Genomic DNA, 16,095 nt, shown 5'->3' on the forward strand with positions numbered 1-16,095 from the left:
ACCTGCAAGTTGCAATAAATCTCTGTGTTGTGCTTCTGGTTAAATCGCCTTTGTTTTTGTTCTGCCCAGGCCAGAGACAACTTACAAACTGAATGTATTTATTAATTTCCAGGATTGATATCCCGCCTGTCTCCACAATGGGATTCAAACTGGGTTACAATATATTCATTTACTTGCAGGATTATGATGCCCCTCTGTGCAGTTTAGCCATTGGTTGCATTCTCATTCCACCCGAGTCCCAGGTTTGGGGAAAGGGCGGGATATAAACAAATAGAAGAATTAAAATATACGAATGGATGTGGTTTGTTGTGTATTGGCCTTTCACCCTTGGTGTGCTACCTTCTGCTCTATATTCCTCTTTCACTCCAATATATATCTAAATGCATTAATTTTTCTAGCAAGGAAATATGGCCAACAGCAGCAACAAAGTCTTGAACATCCAAAGTGCTGAGGTTGACAGAGAATTTGGGATGTAGTCACTTTCGGTGCAACATTATAGGTATATAGCCTTTTCCGTTGCATTATACAATGGCTCTTAATGATAGGCCTTGTGTAAATGTACAATGAATGTTGTCTGGAACCTGAAAAATTGGTGTGGCTAATACATAGAGATGCTATCTTCCACTTTGTGATGCTAATGACTTCCAGTAAAAGACATACAGGGGCATGAAGATGTTCAGTTGGGATACTGCAGCTGTTCCTACTTGTGAAAGTCAGAATCATACAAGCCATTGTATGCCCTATTACCATGTATGGATGTGGGAGCTGGACAGTTAAGAAAGAAGATAGGAAGAAAATCCATTCATTTGAGATGTGGTGCTGGAGAAGACTGCTGAGGATCCCATGGACAGCCAAAAGGACAACCAAATGGGTCCTAGAACAGATCAAGCTGGAAACCTCCCTGGAAGCCAAGATGACCAAACTGAGGCTGTTGTACTTTGGCCACATCATGAGAAAGAAGGACTCATTGGAAAAGACAACAATGCTGGGAAAGGTGGAGAGATGTAGGAAGAGAGGAAGGCCACATACTACATAGATGGACTCTATTAAGGAGGTCACAGGTATGGAGTTGCAGGAATTAAGCAGAGGACAGAGAGTCTTGGAGATGTTTCATCCATAGTCACCATGAGTCGAGATTGACCCGAAGGCAGTTAACAACAACAAAACAAGAAGTATGTGGTATCTGATTTGTAACAAAGCTATCAATAAACTGTTTGGTGCTGTCAATGAAATGGCATCTTATATTGAGATGTTTATACATCGTAGAGAGATCTTGTGGCACCTTTGAGACTAACTGGAAAAAAAAAATTGGCAGCATAAGCTTTCATAGACTTCCTCAGTACACTTGTACTAAAGTTGTAATTTTCTGGCAAGAGCAGTTTTTCTTCTCAGTTTCTAAATGGCACTTTAATAGGTGGAATGCTACAAAGAAGGATGCATTGTAGTAGTACAGATTAATTTTGCTAAGAAAAACCCATGACACTCAATAGGGTTGCCATAAGCTGAAAACGTCTTGAAGGCACACAACACCAACTGGACAACGTTCACATTCTTAATATTTACTGCTAGAACTGCTTATAAACAGGTAAAGGCCAGAGATGGTCAGCTATACCTTTATTTAGCTTACAAATACATCAGACTAAACTCACAGTGAGATTATATAGTGACTGGGCAACAGAACTATATGTATACAGTACAAGTGCTCATAAAATATGGAAACAGGTTTGATTGGGACATTACATATTCAGTAATAATTGAATTAAATTATAATACCAGAATAAAGAGGCAAATTGATAAAGTCTGCCTACTCTTCAATATCAAGTTTTGATATACTGCTGTCTTTTTCCCATTCATGTCCTGCTTTTCTTGACTTACACTCTTATACTCAAAAAGTCTTGGGAAGATGGTGTTCAGATACATGGACACAGCAAGAATTATCCATTTTCCAAGGAATTCGTTGTGATTTTTGGAATGCTTTGGTTGCGGTTGTGAGGTCACAGTTCTAACTGGAAAGCCATCTGTCAACTAGACATGAGTAGAAATACAGGAGATCAGCCTTGGCATATTTTGATTTGGATTTTACCATGTAATGACTACCTTTAGGGATTAGTTGCCGATATCCTACATTTTTAGCACAGGATAGAGCACTGAGTTCACACTTGCATTGAGGGAAGCCAGTAAGACTTGGGCAGTTAAGGGTTGCTGCTTGCATTTTACTGGTACAGGTTTGTTTTTTAACATAAACGTTGTTCCAACACTGCATTTATGGATGCAGTATTATAGCAGGTTTTTTTCACATGTTGGCTGCAGCAGCCTCTGTAATCATATAGCAACTACAGAAGAGAAGACAAGTGATACAGAGGCATTTTTTATGTTCCATGTGGCTGAAGAATGACTTTGTGTCCATTTACCCCTTGACCTTTCCTTTATAAATTTAGAATTTTGTAGTATTTTTTCCTAAAAGAATGAAGTCTTTATTTTCTCTGAATTGCCAATACCACAACAAACGTCTGGGCTTTTGACTCCATGATTGTGTATGAAATATTAGTTTGTTTTAAATTCTAGTAAAATTCATAATAAGCTGGATTTCTTTGAAATGTCTTTTTTCCCCTGGGATTGTTATGTTGTTGTGTGTCAGCAAGCTGTTTCTGACTTATGGAGACATTAAGGCAAGTCTATCAGAGGTGGGGGTTTTTTGGCAAATTCTGTTCAGAGGGCCATCCTCTATGGCTGTGAGAGTGTGACTTCCCCAAGATCACCCAGTGAGTTTCCATAGCCAAGTGAAGATTTGAACCCTGTCCACCACAATCACTGTCCAATTCTGAAACCACTAAAGCACACTGGCTCTTATGGAGGTATAAATATAAATTTATTACAACAATATAATATAAATATATATATTTTATTTCAGTACAACAATGTTCATTTTATTTTTCTAGGTAATACACAGAATGAGAATAGTGACTTTCTGCATTTCATTAAAAAAAACCTTATCAACTATCTTGCGAGTGTGGTGATGACCATCTCCTTGTTTTGTTATGAAAAATTTAAGTCCTTGTGGCCACTGAATAGGGGAAGATTTGGGGCAAGGCTTAGTAGATTGCTTGGGAGAAGATACATATAAGATGTATACGGGACAGGTTTAAGTGGTTTTAAGGAACAATATCCATTTGAGGAAAGGGAGGGATTTGGACAAACAACAAAGGAAGCAACAGCAGCACTCTTACTGATCTATGTGAACTGTTCAATGAATAGAACAATGAAATATTAATGCAGGCTAGGGAATAGCAGAATAAGAAACTTTTTCAGTGCTTGCCCACAGCAATTATGTCAGAGGCAAAAGAGAAGTAGTAGGCAGAACTGGGACAAACATTTAGACCAAGCAAATATTTAACCACTGAGCTGCAAGAGTGGGAAACTATTGATTATTTGCATTTGGAATACTAATTTTAATTGTAAAACCTTCATATTTTTACAGATGAAAGAATAGCACCTATGTTCCTCCTTTTTTGAGGAAGGAAGGAGTATAACTATGCTGAGGTTCTCAACCAGTTAAGCAGAAAAACAGTTCCCTCAGCCTATTATGCAGCTGGGTTGAAGGAGATGAAGGAAATGGTTGTCCTGCCCCTTCTTCACTTTTAAGGGCATTTATTTCCTTGCATGCTATGGAGATTTAGAAATCAGAGGAGTCCGTTAGTAGAAGCGGTTTGTACATAGAAGGTAGTTTGGAGAATGGGTTAAAAGGATCAGATTAAAAAGAGGACCATGGAAGCCTGAAGAATATTTATGAGAGGTTTGATAAGTGTCTGTTATAGCCGAGATGCTGCTTCAGTATCTAGAAGGAAAGAAGCATTTTGAAAGGAAAGGAAGAGCAGAAAACTGCTGAAAATCAAGTTTGAAGAGGTGACTGTGTCTTGGTGAAGCCCAGTCAACACATACCCAGCATTCATAGAATCAGTAGTTGTAAGCCAACCCCTGCCATGCAGGAGCACAAAATCAAAGCACCCCCGACAGATGGCCACCCAGTCCATTAAAAAACCTGCAAAGGAGACTCCACCACACTCTGAGGGAGTGTGTTCCAATGTTGAACAGCACTTACTGTCAGGAAGCTCTTCCTAATGTTAAGCTGAACTCTCTTTTCCCTTGCATCCACTGCTCCAAGTCCTATTCTCTGGAGCAGCAGAACACAAGCTTGCTCCAGCCGAAATGACACACCTTCAAATATTTAAACAGGGCTATCATATCACCTCTTAACCTTCTCTTCTCCAGGCTGAACACAACCAGCACTCACTCCCTAGGTCTCTCCTCATAAGGCATGTTCTTCAGACCTTTCATCATTTTGGTCACCCACCTCTAGACATGCTCCAGTCAGTAGCAATATGATTCTGCTTGTTTTCTCCCATACTGCATCCTTGTGACAACCTTTTTTGAGACAAAGTGTACTGACCACAATGAAAATGAGGGTTTGGCTGTATGGCGCCACCTCAGAGGTGTTTCGGGCGGGGTCTCTCTTCCTAAATTCACCCTCTGCCTCCATCCCAAAGGTAGATAACTGTGTAAGCAAATTATGGCTTTGATCTCTGCTGTGATGTATTCTATCTGAACTACATGCACTGTCTTGGCATGGGCCCTATAGCTGCTATACCTTCAGCCTTTCTAAAGGTTTTTTTTTTTGGGGGGGGGGATGTTTTTATCAGCACCAGTCTTCATTATTTATGACAAAAACATTGTTAAAACAAATGCACACATTGCTGTTGAAACAGACAGCAGTCAAGGAAGGGCATTTTTTGGTGTGGAAAACTCCACAAATTAATGTTGAATAATTATTAAAGGAAGGAGAACCATTTGAGAGTTATTTTCATCTAAGTCCAATAGGCACTGTTCAAAGTAAACTGGTACAAATATAAAAATGATACTTCATAAAATACTTTTCAAGCAACAAAAACCCTAAATGTTTTTCTTTGGCCCAAAGATGAGGTTTCAGTAGCAAAGGAAGCAACAGCAAAATTTGGTCCAAATTTGGACTTTTAGTCATGAAAAAGTAGTCTCAACAGCAGAAGAAAATATAAAGTATTATTTCCAAGTTATCCAAGACCTTCGGTTTTGGTACAGGTATGATTTTGTCTTTTCATGGCTTAGAACATCTATCTTTTTCTGATTAATTTAAAAATACTTAATTGGTATATGGTGTATATACTCATGTTTAAGTCTCTAAATTTTAGTCAAAAATTGACCCAAAAAAACCTGAGTCGACTTATCCATGGGTCAATGATAATACTGTACTTTAACTCTTATTAAAAAATGAACTATACTCTGTCCTGGAAGCACCACCCTCCTCTGCTCTCTTGTCCATTCAGGCTTTAGTGTGAGCACAAACAGTTATGACTGCTAGAATCGTATAAATGTTTTGGCATTGTTTTCCTTCTTCCATCCTTTGTTACATGCCCCTAAGTTTTACCCTTGACCTATCCATGGGGCATATCAAAATCCATAATTTTGGCCGCAAAACTAGCTCATGACATATACATGGGGCCAACATGGCGTAGTCAGTTTTGCTGAGTTCTTCTTATGAAGATTTTGTGCATGTAATCCCAAAATCTCCCTTGATGTGATTCATTGTGGTGAATCATAGCTGTGAGCGCTTCACCTTGATCAAGACTCTGCCAGTAATCTTGTAGCCACATGTCCTTCCAGCTGTCCCCAGAAGGAATGTCCTCAATGTTTCCATATCCAGGTGCAGGTGGGGGACATCCCATGTGTGAGAATTGAGCTATCTGAGGTTCAGGAGCTGGCAGTTTCCCATGAGTCCTCTTATGGTTTCTTTCTGCATTGATTCTCGCATTTTCCCTGTCACAGACAAAGCACTCAAACCCATTCAGATAATTAGGCAGTGTCATATCATTCACTCCCCATTCGCGCTTCTCCATGCTTTCCAGTAAGAACTGGTTTTTAATACCTTCAGGACTCTTGTACTCTAAATATTTCAAGTACTCATCTGGATTCCTATCCAAGAAGTCGATATATTCTGCTAGCTCTTTAGGGCTTCCAAAATCATCAATGAGAATGATGGAATGGTCATCAGGCATCCAGTCTCGTACTGATGGTGAGCCTCGATAGACAGGGACAGCTCCAACGTGCATTGGCCGCCAAAGTTTTTCTGTCATATAATCATGGCATATAGCATTCTCCATAGCCAGGTGAAACTTGTACTTAGAAATAAAAGTCATGAATTCAGAGTCCTCAGTAGTGGCTGTAGAAGTGTCCTCCAGCCTCATATTGGGAAGCTCTCGATTGTTCAGGCATTTACCATAAGAATCGACTTTGATGTATTTCATGAGCTCATGCACATATCGGTCCCGGTCTGACGGGACATCACAGTGGGACTGGATGTAAAGCAATGGGGCTAGGCCTCCCTTCCTCCAGCGCTCCTTCTCCTCCAGGCTGAAGGCCAGTTGCCTGCGTAGGTAGGTGAGATCCGGCAGCCACTGGAGGCTCAATGGGTAGTCAGACTCCCGGCGAAAAGTGGCAGTGTAGTTAAAGAGGCTGATGCCAGGTTGGTGCGAAAGGAGGTAGTTGTTCATGGGGGACTCTTCGTGGAATAAGGCCCAGGCCTGGTGGGGCAGCCGTGGCAAAGGTGCCTCATAGGCTCGGAAATCTGTGCCATAGAAAAGGAGGGCCCGGGTTCGCCGGTGGAGCCTCACTCGCCGGTTCTTGGTGGTCAGGCAGGAGCTGCGTGGGCAGTCGATGCGCTCTGTCTCACCAGGAAAGTGAGGGAAAAGGCTCTCACTCCACCACAACAAGATAGGCAGTTCTTTGTTGCCACGGGTGTCATTGTTGCCAGGGCCACGGAAGGAAGGCACTGCAGCAGCAGCCATTGTTAGCAACCCCATATGAGGCTCTGCAGGCTGGAAAAAGGAGCCCCCCACTGCTGCCTCATCAGACACTCCCAGAGAAAACTCTGCAGCGTCGCCACCATCCCACACCAAGGGCTCAGCCTGTTCACTCCTCTCGAGATGAGCCGGACTTGCACCATCCTTTCTGTCAAGGTCTGGGGAGTGCTGCTTGTCTTGTACGGCCAAGACAAGCAGCACCCAGCAGCAAAGGAGAGCCAGATATGAGAAAGCCCGCAAAGGAAATACCATGTTCTTTTCTTTGTCTCAGTCTCCGTGCGAACACTGCCTGCTTCTCTTTACAGATGCCCAAGCTAACAGTTTTGCAAATATTCTAGGCAGCTATTTCTAAAGGCATTGAACATCTGGGTACTGTGCAAAAGGGTCAGAGAGTCTACTGAACAGCAGTGCAGCATCGCTGTGGAGATTTTAAGTCTAGTCTCCTGGGAGAGAGATCATGGCGTTTTTTTTCCTTGGGTCCTGCAGTGGGAGAAAGATAAGCAAAAATAAAATCAAGCAGTATTTTTTTCTTTTTTTAAGGAGGTGAGCAGATATGCTGCCCCCCCCCCAAAAAAATCAGAAATCGAGAGGGGGAAAATGGACATATGTAGCAGAAAATCAAACTGGAGCCATGCCGAAATGGGATTTCTGGACTAGTTTAAAAATGTGTTCCTTCTCTAATAAAATTAATCTTACTATAGAATCTTATTTGTTCAGAAATAGTTCTTAAATGAGTTATTAGGGCTTAAAGTCCTAACTACTATCAGAATTTGTAACATGCACATAATAATGACTTGTTACACATAAACCAGAAAACAGGCATGCTTGGATCATTCCTTTGCTGTTCAGTAAAACATGATGACTTTTGTATTACAAACTCTTACAAGGTAGGCACAAAATGCAGCCTGTAAGAGCCAACTAGAGCCATGTTAATTATGTGCATGGCCTTGGTGTGCATGACTTTCAAAACATAAATAGCCTGCAAAAAAAGAACATGAGTCAGATTATACTTATGGCATTTGGGGATGCAGGCTTCATACTTTCTCCTACTGTTGTCTGATCAAAATTTGGTATTTGTGATGGGAGGAAAGTGCTTAGTATCATGGGAGGAGTGATTTGATTGCAACTGCAGTGGAGGTGAAAGTATAAAGTGCCACTCCATATTCCTGATGCAGTTTGAGGTGTGGGACCATTTAGGTTATCTGCTGTTTAAAAGTCATACATGCCTGGATGAGCCACACATCTAATGCCATGCATGCATGGTTTCCCCTAAGGCTAGTTTTACAAAGAGGTTCAGAAGTATTGCTTTGGATCAGTTCCCTCTTATGGTTTCTGCTTTGTGCCCTTGAAAACAATATAAAATAAGGAAATAAAGACAATTCATTGGCATTTCTTTCACACTCATGCCTAAAACCTTCCTTGATACAATTATGGCTAAAGCTTTTATAGTATAAGCAAGATTCATCTAATATTCTTTTGGGCAGTTGGGAAATTGGCATTGTCAAGCACTGGCAGATAGATAACTGAAAATAACATATTTTTGATGGTTCTGTGTCACAGTAGTTAAGTATGGCAAAAGCAATCTAAGCACATAATTAAAGACAGAATCAGTAGGCTCATATGCATGTCACACTTACTTGTGGTTTACATTAACTGTGGCTTGTTCATCATTAATTATCCATCAGATAACTAAACAGTTGTAGCATCTCATGCCATATCTGTTTTATTTCTTTTGCTGGTCATCCAACCATTTTATAGACAGGACATTTTGTTATAAGCTCTTTCTAGCTTGTCCTTCACACTTTAAAAGATAAGGCTGTTCCAGTCATGCCACCAGGTACTGGATGAGAGAAAGCTCTTTTCACCAGAAAAAGCTTCTCCAAGGATTCAAGGACACTGAAGATGTCCTGACGGCCCTGGTGTTCTGAGACCAAGCAGATCAATTGATCATCCAAATGAGAATAAATACGAAGGTGAATCCTTCTCCAGTGTGCCACAAGTGCCATCATGACCTTGGTGAACACCCTGAGAGCTGATGACAGGCCAAACAGAAGAGCCCATTATTGAAAATGCTGCTTGTTGTAGGTGAAGGGAAGATACTGTCGGTAATCTGGGTGAATAGGGATGTGAAAAAAAGGTATGCGCAAGGTTAAGGGGTCAAAAAGGAAGGAAAAGGAGAGGGGAGCAGAAGCCAGGGACAATCCAAGGATGTTTGAGGTCTATGGGAATGACAATCAGCAAGTTCCAAGAAAACACATCCTACTGGGAGCATAGGTAGGAAAGGACTGACTTTCAGGGGGTTGCTCCTCTCATGTAGCACTGGAAGGTCTCCTGTTTCCTGCCTAATTGGGAGAAACAACAAACACTATAGTATCTTCTCTGAAGATGCCAGCCACAGATGCTGGCGAAACGTCAGGAAGAAACTCTTCTAGAACATGGCCACATAGCCCGAAGAACCTATAAAAAACTATAGCATGTCCTGACTGCCTCTGCTGGGAAATTACTTCCTGTTATTCAAAGGCCTTTCTTGGGCCTAAAATGGCCCAGTAAGGCCCCAAAATATGGGGAAAATTTGATTTTTTTAAAAAAAAAATTGGCAGTAGCAGCTGCAAGGGAAAGGTTTACCCCCTAAGGTCCCCCCCCGGGGGGGGGGGTGGTACTGTAGCCCTCTGGGTTTCCACAGCTGCCCATCCCTGCTGCATAGTAATCAAACCCGCACATTTTATGTGGGGACTGGAAAGCTAAGGCCTCTACTCCACCATATTATTATTATTATTATTATTATTAACCTTTATTTATGAAGCGCTGTAAATTTACACAGCACTGTACATACAATCTTTTAGTTAGACGATTCCCTGCCCTCGGGCTTACAATCTAAAAAGACAAGACACAGAAGGAGAAGGGGGTGGTGGAGGGAAAGGGTAAGAGGTCCAGCAGTTCCTCTCTACCTCCAAGGCCTGGACCAAGGGAGATGGACTGGAGGGAGGGCGAGGCTTCATAATGGAAGGTTAATCATTATCCAGGGAAAATACATACTCACAAGTAGGATAATGCATATACAGTACATAGCAATACAGGAAATGGTTCAATAAACAGGCACCACAAGAACATCAAATAGTAAGCGACAATTATGCAATGCCTGGGAAGGCTTCTCTGAACAGGATAGTTTTCAACTCCGTTTTGAAGCTGGTTAAAGAAGTGATGGCTCTTGCTTGCGGGGGAAGAAGGTTCCAGGAGTGAGGGGCAGCGAGTGAAAAGGGGCGAATCCAGGAAGGGGCAGAGGAAATCCTGGGCTGAGACAGCAGACCTTGACTACCAGAACGGAGGGCCCGAGTGGAAAGGTGAGGAGAAAGAAGGTCTGATAAGTAGGGAGGGGCCAGTCCATGGAGGGCTTTAAACGTGGACAGCAGGAGCTTATACTGAATGCGGAAAGGGAGGGGGAGCCAGTGAAGGGATGCCAACACAGGAGAGATGTGGTCAGAGCGGTGGGTGGAAGTGATAATGCGTGCAGCTGAATGCTGAACAGAGATTAAAGGACGGAGGTGAGAAAGAGGAAGCCCAGCCAGGAGGACATTACAGTAATCAAGTCGTGAGACCACTAGGGCATGGACCAGGATCTTGGCAGTAGAGGCGGAGAGATATGGTCGGATTTTGGCAATATTGTACAAAAAGAGTCTGCAAGCCTTGGCTGTGGTCTGGATCTGAGGGATACACGACAGAGAAGAGTCAAAGATAAAACCAAGACTGCGGGCTTGCTGGACTGGTTGAATAGAAATGTTGTCCACAGAGACAGAAAAGGAGTGTTGAAGGGTGGGCTTAGGAGGAAAGACAAGAAGCTCCGTCTTGGACATGTTGAACTTCAAACGCCGATGGCACATCCACTGCGAGACAGCTGTAAGGCAAGACGAGACTTGCTGTTCAAGCCTTGGAGAAAGGTCAGGGGTGGAAAGATATAACTGGGTGTCATCGGCATACAGATGGTAGGAAAAGCCAAAAGAGCTGATGAGTTTTCCTAAGGACAGTGTGTAGAGAGAAAACAGAAGGGGACCCAGAACAGAGCCCTGGGGAACTCCAACAGATAAGGGAACAGGAGATGAAGTCTGACCTCCTGCAACCACTGCAAAAGATCTGCCAGACAAGTAAGATCTAAACCAGTCGAGAACAGAGTCTGAGAACCCAAGGTCAGAGAGTATATCAACTAGAAGACAGTGATCAACGGTGTCAAAGGCTGCAGACAGATCAAGAAGGATGAGAACAGAGTAAAGGCCATTAGCCTTGGCCTGTAAAAGGTCATTCGAGATCTTGGTGAGAGCTGTCTCTGTAGAATGCCTTGGGCGGAAGCCAGACTGAAAGGGATCAAGGATGGAATTGGCTTCAAGAAACTCAAGACAGCGCGAATAGACAACCCGTTCCAAAACCTTAGAAAGAAAGGGAAGAAGAGAAATCGGACGATAGCTAGACAAGGAGGAGGGGTCAAGAGAAGGTTTTTTCAGAATTGGGGAAATGAGAGCATGTTTGAAGTCCGAGGGGAAGGAGCCTGTAGAGAGAGAGAGAGATTGAAGATATGGAGAAGCGAGGGCAGAAAGGAGGGAGCTATAGAGATTAGAAGACGAGTAGGAATTGGATCAAGAGAGCAAGTTGCAGGTTTGGAAGAGTTCAGAAGTGTAGAGAGTTCATCCAAAGAGGCAGGAGGAAACACAGAAAATTTGTCAGGCGAGGGTGATAGAAGATTAAGAGCAGAAGAAGAATTGGGGGGGGACTATCTCAGAGCGAATAGTGGAGATCTTAGAGATGAAATAATTAGCAAAGTCATTAGGAGAGAATGATGAAGAGACAGGAGGAGAGGGAGGTTTAAGCAAAGTGTTGAAGGTGGAGAACAAACGCTGCGGGCGCCTCTCATTGGCGGAGATCAATTATTTGTAATAATTCTGTTTAGCCATAGAGAGAGTGCGTGAGAAGGAAGAAAGAACAAATTTGAAATGGATAAAATCAGCCCACTCTTTGGATTTTCTCCAAAGACGTTCAGCCGCTCTAGAGCAGGACCGGAGAAACTTAATGTTGGGGGTAAGCCAGGGCTGAGGTCTAGTCTTAGAGGAAGAAGTGCGTACAGAGACAGGGGCAAAGTGGTCAAGAGTCGAGGAAAGAGTGGAGTTAAATAAAGACATTGCTGAATCAGCAGAATCCCCAAGATTTAGGGAAGAGAGAGATGAATCCAGGGTCAGACCAAGATGGTTAGTGTCAACAGATTGAAGATCACGAAAAAGACGTTGAATAGTATGGCGAGGAGGAGGAGTATAAGTGAGAGCAAAGGAGATTAAATGATGGTCAGATAGTGGAAAGTCAAGTGCCAGGTAGTCAGAAATGGCACAGTTTGCAGCAAGAACCAGGTCAAGACAGTGACCAAGAGAATGAGTTGAAGCATTGGAGTGTGGCTGGAGGCCAAAAGAAGCTAGCAGAGAGTTAAAGCGAGATGTTGTAGGGTTATTGGAATCATCAATGTGGATATTGAAGTCACCTAGGATCAAAGTGGGGACTGAATCTGAAAGAAAGAATGTCAGCCATGATTCAAAGTCTGAGAGGAACTGGGTGGCAGAGCCAGGAGGGCGATAGATAACTGCAACCCGGAGCTGTAGAGGAGAAAAGAGTCTAATAGGATGAAACTCAAAGGAAGAGAAATGATAGCTGGGGGGGGAAAGATAGAACTTGATACTGGCAGGAGTTAGATAGCAAGATACCAACCCCTCCCCCTCGACCCTCAGGACGGCTAGTGTGGGTGAAGGAGAGACCACCAAAAGAAAGGGCAGCGGAGGTTGTAGTATCATGGGCTGGGAGCCAGGTTTCAGTGAGAGCAAGGAGATTAAGGGATTTGGAGAGAAAAAGGTCATGGATTGCTGTTGCTTTAGGGGCAGCAGAGCGGCAGTTCCAGAGGGAACAGAGGAAGGGAAGCAGGGAGACAGGGAGAGGACGAATGGGGATCAGGTTAGGAGAAATGTGGCGAGCCATGGGAAGGATGGGGTTCACAGAGAAAAGAAAGAGGTGTAGCTGGCTCTCTAACTGAGGTGGTAAAGGAGTTTGAGGGGTTTACAATAAAAGGTCAGCAATAACAACAATAACAATAATAACGAAAAAAATTATAATATTGCCAGGTCAGGCCTTCTGGGAAAGAGTCCAATGCAAGCAGGAAGTTCTTCCAGGCAGCACAGGTTAAATTTGTCCTTCTTCCTGTGGGGAATTCTGGGACCAGAAGGAGAGGGAGATGGAGCCAGGTGCCTTCTGTTGGGGGGGGGAGCAGAGTTCCTTTGTGGAGGGCAGATGATGGGGGCCCTTCTTTCTTTCCCCTCAGAGGCAAAGATGGAGCCAGGTACCTTGTGGGAGGAGAGGAGTTCCTTTGTGGAGGGCAGATGATGGGGGCCCTGCCTTCTTTCCATACAGACAATATGTCTGTACAACTGCCTGAACAAACATATAGTTGAAACAACAGTACTTAGAAATCATGAGTCAGCACGGCGTATTGGTTTGAGTGTTGGACTATGATTCTCAAGATCAGGGTTTGATTCCCAGCTCAGCCATAGAAACCCACTGGGTGTCATGCTCAGCCTGGAGGAGAACTCAGACGACTCAGAGGATGAGCCAGAGCCTCTGGGATCTGAGCCTGCAATTGGGGAGCATGAGGCTGACCCTAGTTCTGCTGTAGCAGAGTCTGTGGCCTCTCCAGAAGTTCAGCAGCCAAGTCCGTCTGGGGCTGAGGGCTGTCAAAGTAGAGGAGGAACAGGGGACTGTGCCTACCTTCAGGGACCGTCAAGCCAAAAGGGAGGGCCTTTGAAGATCATGGAGCCTTTATCAGAAACGGGTTGGTAATCACACACACCTGAATGCCTGCCGCCTGCATATTTAGGCAGCTGGAGCATGTACGTCTGGTTGCCAGTAATTTTCTGACCTTCTTGGAGGAAAAACTCTGTCTCTGGCTCCCGTGACTTTTTGGACCAAACCCTTGCTTCTTAGACTGCTGACCTATCTTGATTATCTGGAACCCTTGACCTTGGACTGCTTTATCGACCTGCCTATCTGATACCTCGAACCTCGGACCATTTGACAACTCTTTTGGTAATCCTTCTTCTGATACTGCCTTTAAACTCAAAGACTGTGTTGCTTGCACTTACTCTGCTAGCCGGGGGTTTGTTTGTTTGGAAACTAGGCTGGCCTTATCAGCCATTCGGCTGCTTTCCCAAACACTGGGTAACCATGGGCAAGTCACACACTCTCAGCCACAGGGAAAGTCAATGACAAGCCTCCTCTGAACAAATTGTGCCAAGAAAACCTCATGATAGGTGCGCCTTATGATCACAGTAAGTTGGAAACGATTTGCAGGCACACAACAAAACAAAACTAAAAGCTTAGAGACCAAGAAGGTTCTAAATCCTTGCTAATTGCCGCCAAGCTCAGAAACAAGGCAGGTACCTCAAGGTGCCTGAAAAGAAGTGTTCCAGCTCCTTTTCTTAAGCACAGTACTCTCACCTTTTCAAATCTATTCTTATCCCAGGCATCATCATATCCAGAATAATTCCCTGGACAGTCTGTTGTGTGGACCTGGGAAAAAGAGGGGAAGAGGTGATGCTCAGTGATGGAACATATGCTTTGCATAGAGAAGCACAATAGTTCAGCCCCAGACAGAGCTTGGAAAATCCTCTGCCTGAAACCCTGGACAAGTACAGCCAATCTATGAGAACACTGAATTAGATGGTAATTGATTTGCTTCCTTTGCAATCCAATATGTTTCCATCCACAGGCCCCTTTGTTAGGCAGAGGACACTTAATTTCTCAAGCAGTCTTGATTCTTTTGCATCAGGAAAACTTTAGGTGGTGTTGCGGCAAAACATGCCAAATCAGTCCCAATTTTAGGGTGGAAAATGTTTCGGCATTGCTGGAGGTCGAAACCTCAAATAGGAAGGTCCTAGTCCACTGGCTCTCTCTTTAGGATTCCCCTTTTGTGACTATAATGCGGTTACCTTGAAATCCAGAAACAGGGAACATACTTAGGGGTAGCTGTGTTGGCCATATGGCAAATCCAATAACACCCACAATTCACCAAACAAAGATACTTCTATTGGACCAACCAAAATGCACAATATATACATTGCAAGCTTTTGAAGCTGCACTGGCTTCTTCATCATACAGGAGAAAAACAGTTAAAGATGTTAGTCTAACAGTCTGTCAGGCCCTCTAAGAGCCTTTGGAGCTGAAGAGCTGAGGATAAATACTCTAAAATCAGTGGTCCCCAAACTGTACCCTTGAAGAGATTTCAGACTTCAGCTCCCAGAAGCCTCCTCAGCCATGTCGGCCAACAGCCTGGGATTCTGGGAGCTGAGGTCCAAAATTCCCTCAAAGGGCGCTGTTTGGGGACTTAAATGAACACTCCACTCCACACTAAATGCCTGCTTGGTAGATGTTCCCTGTATTATTACAGTGGCCTACACTGGCATTTATACGGTGATATTGTCCTTGTCCTCCTTGGCGGTGTGGCTCCCACTTTGGCCTTCCAGATGTTTTGGACTTCATCTCCCATGACTCCCGGCCGTCGGCCAAGCTAGCTGAGGCTTCTGGGAGTTGAAGTGCAAAACACCCGCAGCGCCAATGTTTGGAAGAGTTGCCATATCCGATCACTCTATTCATTGGACGGGGCTCAGGACCAGCCTCCGCCATCCCTCCATCTCCCTCACCCCGGTTCCCGTTCCCTCGTTTACATTTCGGACTCCGAACTCGCTCGGAACAACTTAACTCCTCACCTTCCCCACTTTCCAGGGCGCCGCCATCTTGCGCCGCGCCTTTCCGGAAAAGGTTTTCATCACGTGACGTGACGTCGACGTCTCCCTACGCCATGGTCTGTTTGGCGCCGCCATCTTGTGTGTGGCGCTGTGACGAGAAGCATAGTTGCTGTTGTTGTTGTTGTATTTTTTAACTCCTTTAACGCTGGATAATAGCGGGAATACATCTTGGCCTGGCAAGACGCAGGTCATACTCTCCCTCCGTCGCGGCCGCTATGGTTTTAATCTATCCCTTCCTCCGGGGGTTGGGGTAAAAGAAAAGACTTTTCTTGCCCTGAAACAAAACATTGGCTCTGTTCTTTTGTGGGGGGGGATTGGACTTCAACTCCCAGAAGCCTCAGCCAGCTTGGCCGACGGTCAGGAATGATGGGAGATGAAGTCCA

The 16,095-nt window shown here is 44.0% G+C and overlaps 1 protein-coding gene across 4 annotated transcripts; it reads right to left on the reverse strand.

Annotated features, from left to right (window-relative positions):
• Positions 1–4,243: 4,243 nt before the first annotated feature.
• On the reverse strand, positions 4,244–15,755 carry FUT11 (fucosyltransferase 11). Of its 4 annotated transcripts, none has more exons than XM_042445579.1 (3): positions 15,674–15,755; positions 14,406–14,477; positions 4,244–7,370 (listed from the first exon to the last, which is right to left on the reverse strand). In XM_042445579.1, the coding sequence occupies exon 3, from the start codon at positions 7,140–7,142 to the stop codon at positions 5,547–5,549; it is 1,596 nt and encodes a 531-aa protein (XP_042301513.1). In that variant the 5' UTR covers positions 7,143–7,370; positions 14,406–14,477; positions 15,674–15,755; the 3' UTR covers positions 4,244–5,546. The 4 variants fall into 4 exon arrangements, with proteins under 4 accessions (XP_042301513.1, XP_042301514.1, XP_042301515.1 ...); XM_042445580.1 differs by having other exon boundaries at positions 15,632–15,710; XM_042445581.1 differs by lacking the exon at positions 15,674–15,755 and adding an exon at positions 15,608–15,626.
• Between the last annotated feature and the right edge of the window lie 340 nt (positions 15,756–16,095).

The sequence above is a fragment of the Sceloporus undulatus genome, chromosome 1 (assembly GCF_019175285.1).
Source record: "Sceloporus undulatus isolate JIND9_A2432 ecotype Alabama chromosome 1, SceUnd_v1.1, whole genome shotgun sequence".
In the NCBI taxonomy this organism is placed as follows: Eukaryota; Metazoa; Chordata; class Lepidosauria; order Squamata; family Phrynosomatidae; genus Sceloporus; species Sceloporus undulatus.